The sequence below is a fragment of the Apis laboriosa genome, unplaced genomic scaffold (genome assembly GCF_014066325.1).
Source record: "Apis laboriosa isolate Shangri-la unplaced genomic scaffold, ASM1406632v1 scaffold25_cov139, whole genome shotgun sequence".
Lineage (NCBI taxonomy): Eukaryota > Metazoa > Arthropoda > Insecta > Hymenoptera > Apidae > Apis > Apis laboriosa.
In genome coordinates, this window is record NW_025222552.1 from 951,356 (window position 1) to 957,465 (window position 6,110).

At 22.5% G+C, this 6,110-nt stretch overlaps 2 protein-coding genes across 6 annotated transcripts in view; both read left to right on the forward strand.

Moving 5' to 3' along the window:
- The window catches only part of LOC122713643 (tuberin), a 10,257-nt gene extending 8,648 nt beyond the window's left edge, over positions 1-1,609 (forward strand). For 3 of the 4 annotated variants that reach the window (XM_043934281.1, XM_043934282.1, XM_043934284.1), the window contains 5 exons: positions 31-209; positions 295-643; positions 738-878; positions 962-1,132; positions 1,294-1,609. In XM_043934281.1, coding sequence (XP_043790216.1) covers positions 31-209; positions 295-643; positions 738-878; positions 962-1,132; positions 1,294-1,503 — 1,050 coding nt within the window. In that variant the 3' untranslated portion in view covers positions 1,504-1,609. Of the gene's footprint in view, positions 1-30; positions 210-294; positions 644-737; positions 879-961; positions 1,133-1,293 lie in introns of those variants that run through there. The other variant, XM_043934283.1, reaches the window with a different exon arrangement.
- Positions 1,610-2,031: 422 nt separating this feature from the next.
- LOC122713597 (calcium channel flower) lies at positions 2,032-5,561 on the forward strand. 2 transcript variants are annotated; one of them, XM_043934197.1, is made up of 6 exons: positions 2,032-2,172; positions 2,257-2,377; positions 2,793-3,000; positions 3,120-3,227; positions 3,738-3,897; positions 4,864-4,997. In XM_043934197.1, the coding sequence occupies exons 1-5, from the start codon at positions 2,170-2,172 to the stop codon at positions 3,859-3,861; spliced, it is 564 nt and encodes a 187-aa protein (XP_043790132.1). In that variant the 5' UTR covers positions 2,032-2,169; the 3' UTR covers positions 3,862-3,897; positions 4,864-4,997. The 2 variants fall into 2 exon arrangements, with proteins under 2 accessions (XP_043790132.1, XP_043790131.1); XM_043934196.1 differs by lacking the exon at positions 3,738-3,897 and having other exon boundaries at positions 4,864-5,561.
- The last annotated feature ends 549 nt before the right edge of the window (positions 5,562-6,110 follow it).

Genomic DNA, 6,110 nt, shown 5'->3' on the forward strand with positions numbered 1-6,110 from the left:
TATATATATATATATATATATATATTTTAGCAAAAGGATGAGAAAGCTGATCCTTCAATGTTACCACCTTTGCCATTACCTTTCCGTGATAGAGGTCATACAATTTCTGTAATGAGTCCTGTGAAAAAATCTCGTGGAGAATGGGATAATATTCGTAGAGGAAATTCACCACGAATAAAAGACACTCCAAAAACTGGTATTAATCCTAGGTAATGTTATAATATTTTTAAATAAAAATATTTAATAATTATTTTTGTTATAATGTAAAATTTATACATAAATTATAAATTACAGTTTTGTGTTTTTACAACTATATCATACAGCACATTTTGGTTCGCCTTCAGAAAAACCTTTATTGGTTCCACAGACAACGGCTGTACAAAGAGCAGTAACAAATTTAGATAGAATACAACCATATGAAACTCACAAAATTGGAGTTCTTTATGTTGGTCCAGGACAAGCTTCTAATGAAACTGAAATTTTAGCTAATCAACATGGATCACTTCGATATACAGAATTCTTACAACGATTAGGAACATTAATTCGATTGAAAGATGTTGATGAAAGTGTGTTTTTGGGAGGATTAGATCGTAATGGTGAAAATGGAAACTTCGCATATATTTGGCAAGATGATGTTACACAGGTTAAAATGAATTATTAAAATTTTTGTTATTCTATATTCTTAATAAATTTTTATTCTATATTCTTAATAATATAAATTTTTTAAATTTTATTAGGTAGCATTTCATGTTGCTACATTAATGCCTACAAAATTAAGTGATCCAAAATGTACATCTAAAAAGCAACATATTGGAAATAACTATGTTACTGTTGTTTATAATGAATCTGGAGAATCATATAATATACAAACTGTAAAAGTATGTATTATTATATCATTTTCAAGATTTAATTAGAAGTAATAATAATTAATATTTATTTTAATATTAATATGTTCTTTTAGGGACAGTTCAATTATGCATGTGTTGTAATTCAACCTCTAGATCATGGTACTAATCAAGTCACAGTTCAAGTAAAAGAAGAATTAGCTAAACATATTAGACACAGTGAACCAAAAATTATTTCTGATCAAAATTTAGCTATTTTATCTCGACAATTAGCTCTTCATGCCAATGTAAGATTAATAAAAATTAAATTATGTAATTATTAATTTCATTTAATTTGGTATTATATTTTAATTTTATTTCTTAAATTATAATATATATTTATTTAAAATGTAGTTCAAACAGAAATTATATTACAGAGAAATTAAAAATTCTTTTTTCATTTTTGCAGCTTGCTTCAATGGTTTCATCATCATTAGAACAAAACAGTCACAATCCATATGCTTCTAATTGGTTAGAACGTTTACGACATATTAAAAGACTTAGAAATCGTGTATTACAAGAATCAACAAATAATAATCCAGATGGGACAACTGATGATCTATCCCCAAGATCAAATAAACGTATTTATATGGATGATTTTACTGAATATACAACATGATTTGATTTTAATAAAAAAATTATTTGATAATTATCATTAATATGTCTATATTTGTTATAAAAATATGTATATATTGCAATAATTAAGTATTCTTTTTATATATTATTACAAAAAACATAATTACTTTAGGAATCTTGTATCAAATTTTTAATTCAAATTTGATTTCTTATAAATATAAATTTTTTAATATTGTAATTAATAAAAAGAAGAGCAATAATATATTATTTAATGTTTAATATTTAATTTAATATTGCTTAATGTATTTTCTTTTCATAATTGTAAATAAATAATTTGATAAAATTATTTATTAAGTTTCAATAAATTAATATTTTTAAAAACATATTTATATATAATGTTATTTCGTTAAGAATAAAGATAATATAATGTTATGAATAGTACTACAAATATTTATTTGACACTGATTGGTAGAAATCTGTTTCTGAGGTTATATTTATTTAATAAGTTGGTAATAGAAACAGTGCTTAACCATAAAGAAGTTCACGTGAGAACCACGTACAAAATCGTTGACAGATATAAGCGCCTCTGTCTATATAATTAAGAAACTCACGGGTCGATTTTCTGTACATCAACATATCCTTATAATATATACTGTCAATCTCATTTGGTCCTGTCAGCTGGTGAAGGGGAGATAAAAGAACGATAAAAATGGTAAATATATTTTAAATTATTGAAATTTAAAATTATTTAGATATGCATTATATGTTCTAGTAATAATAATTTCTTGACTTTTAGTCGTTCGCCGAGAAAATATCATCGATTATGCAAAGACCAGGACAGGACCCTGTTGCCAAGGACGATGTACCTTGGTGGATGAAATATGCTGGTCGAGGACTCGGAACTGTGGGTAGTATAAGTAAGTCTTTAAATTTAAAGAATATTATAAGATACATATTATCATATAATTAACTTACTATTACTATTTTTTTTTTTACTGCATTTTTTACATATTTGTTATATTTTTAAAAAGTACATAATAAATGCATATAATAGTTAATATTTTACATAGATATACAATATTAAGATATGATTTATGGTTTGTGATCTTTTTATATTTACAAATAATTATATAGCACAATAGCACTCAAATATTTTAAATCATTTTTATCATTATATAAATTTTATTATTTGTATTATTTTTATTTATATTATTTATATTAGATGTTACAAAAATATGTATGTAGCAATTAGAATTTATAATTTACATTATCATTCATAATTTATAATTCATAATCTATATTTATTCAATAGTTTTTATTGATTTGTTACAGTTGCTATTTTTCTTGGAGTATGGAATTGTGCATCAATATTATTGGGTTCTGTAGATTGTCTAATAAGTGGTATGTGGCAAATGGTAGCTGGTTTTATAGTTATAATGATAGAAGCACCATGTTGCTGTCTATTTATTGATTTTGTACAAAACTTAAGTGATTGGGTTGAAAAGAGACCTTATTGGAATAGAGCAGTCGCATATTGTTTGTAAGTAGATCATGTATTTGATGGGATATATAAGCTATGATTTCAATTTTTTTTTTTAATATTAATTTGTATCATTAAATTTAATATTTAAATACAATGCTTTTTCTTATTTTTTTTAGAATAGCACTTCCTTCAGTCTTCCTTTGTTTAGGAATGAGTAGTCTATTTGGCAGTGGTCTAATATTTGCAACAGGTGTAATATATGGATTAATGTCACTTGGACGAAAGTAAGTTATATTTGTTTCATTTATAGCATTATAAGATAAATTATTAATATTGAAATTATATAGACAATTAAAAATATATTTCTATGGATAATTCATTAATAAGTATATGTTTTGTTTCAATTCTAAGAAATTAATATAATTTTTTACATAATTATTTTATTTAGTTGAAACACTGAGTGATATGTTGTTATAGTAACATGTGCATATGTTATTTGCTTGGGATGTGGATGAAAAACTAATTATTTTATTTGTTCCATATTTGTGTCTATATTTTAATCTATAACTATGGTTTATGGATACTTTCTATATATAAATTAACTAACACATAATATTTTTATTTTTGAAGTCTTATAAAACATGTATCATCATACAAAGCAATAAAATATATCATTTTCATTTAACAGCTAAGTGTTGTTAGTAAGCTATGTTTTATTAAAATATAATCATAAAATATAATATATTTGATAAGTATAATTTTTATTTTTGTTACTAATACACTAATCACAACAGAGGAACCAGGCCCGACCCAGCAGGAATAACGTCGGGTGTGAGTTCCCCACAGGGTACAGTACCTCCTACTACAGATCACCATACTACTCTCGTGGAGGATCCTGATGTCTGGAGGCCTACATAAATCATCAAACATTCATTGCACCACTTCTCTAACCAGGCAATAATATATAAAATTTATTGTCATTTTTACATTTGTAGTTTTTTAGATATATAAATTTTTAGGTTCATGATTATATTTTAATGTTACTGTTATGCCCAATATATTTGACAATATGCATTTAATTTCTTTGATATTATAATTAAGTTATTATTTGTGTATAATGATTTTTTTTTGCTTTACTAATATATTCGATTAAGTTTTTATTCTAAAATTAAATTATTTAATTTAATATAATATAAATATTTTATATTTTTTAAAATTTGTCTATATTCATGAGTCAATTATCTTGAAAGGCTTATATGTATGCTTAAGCTTAAGAATAATTTATAATTTTAAATAATTATTTAATATATTATTTATTATTATTTAATATAATTATCTAATATATAATATATAATTATAAATAATAATTTAATTTTAATTACCTATACATAAATACATTCTTTTAATTTCATAAAATAACATTTAATTTTAGATCATATATTTAGATTCTTTCTTGCATTAGAAAGATATGTTGCTTTATTCCTTTATTTTTTAAACATTGTTATATAGATTAATGACTTGCATGCTGCTGCTGGTTTCTTTCATTTATAATTTTATATATGGTATTTAAATATAATATTATAGTAATAATATTTATATATTTATAGTATTTAAATTTCAGCTCAACTTTTAGTTTTTATAAAAACACTTATAAAGTAAATAAAATACAATAATATTAAAATTTTTTAAATATTTAGAATTATTATTCAAGATATTCCAATATTATATGGATGCAATTTTAATTAAATAATTTTAAATTATATTTTTATATTTCCTTTGAAATCTTTATTTTCTCATTTTGTAGCTTTAAAATGCTTTCTTATAGTTTATAGATACGTGTTTTATAATACAACTTCTAATGCACATATTTTTATGTGTTTATTAATTATTTTGAATCTTAATAATTTATGAATTTTTTAGAGCACCTTTCCGTGAAATGAGATCAGCAGCGACGAATATTGAGGTTCCTTCATCGAGTATGCAAGCTACACTTGTTGAAAATGCTCAACCAATGGGTTTTTCCAATAAACCAGATAGTAATATTTAAATTTAAAGAATTAATTGGCAAAAGAAAAGTTTTGGTGTGAATGATGATGAATGTTGATTTGATGAAATAACTAATAACTGAGCTCATAAATATGTATTGTTTGAAACATTAGTTCCATTATTTTAATATTTCATTATCTTCAGCTTATGATTCTATAAATTGTTACATTATTTCTGTTGAAATATAAATAAAATAACTTCTTTTTTTTAAATAATTCATAATTTAATTTCAGTTGTGAAATTTGACATTAGTACTATATTATCATTAGTAATTAGTAAGACATTAGTAATATTAATATATTATTTATTAAACTACTATTATTGTTTATAAAAATTATATGATTTTAATTTATCATTTGAAATAATGCCAAAGTTAAAGACTGCTATAAAAATTATATTCTGAAATTATTTATGAGCTCAGTTTTTTGTGATCCTACTTGTCTAATTGTGTCATAATGTTCCAATAATGAAATTTACGATGAAAAAAATAACCTTATGTTAGTTGATTTTGGATGTAGTTATCTTTAAATTTTGTGTTTTAAGATAATAAATTGTAATATTTTTAACTAAAATAACTCTTCCAAAATCAAAATATCCTAAGACTTTGAAACTGATCATTTATAAGTTATAAAACGAGTCACATGTTAGCTTTATCTTTACTTATTGTTTATATAATATAATTGAACACAAAGTATCTGGCCATCTGAGTATTTTGTATCTCATTAATTAACATATCATTTTTCATTCTATCATATTTTCAACTAATTAGATTATCATTATAAATAAATTTCGAGTTACTTTTTTCTTATTAATATATTGTTTCATATAAAATATACTGAATACCAATATGGCTGAATAATTTTGTGACTATTTATATATTTGGGATAGTCATATAGTTAGAACAATTTATCATTTTTTTATCGTTCAAGATAAATTAATTTAAGAAAAAATAAAATAGTTTAAATTATCCAATAATAAAATTGTACGTGTATTCTTTTTTCAAATTGCATTATATATTTTTTCATATAAATTAATATTTTTATTTTACAAATAAAATTCGTAATATTTTGTGATACTCATTATCTGAATTTTATTTAGAAAATTGATATTTGATATATTAA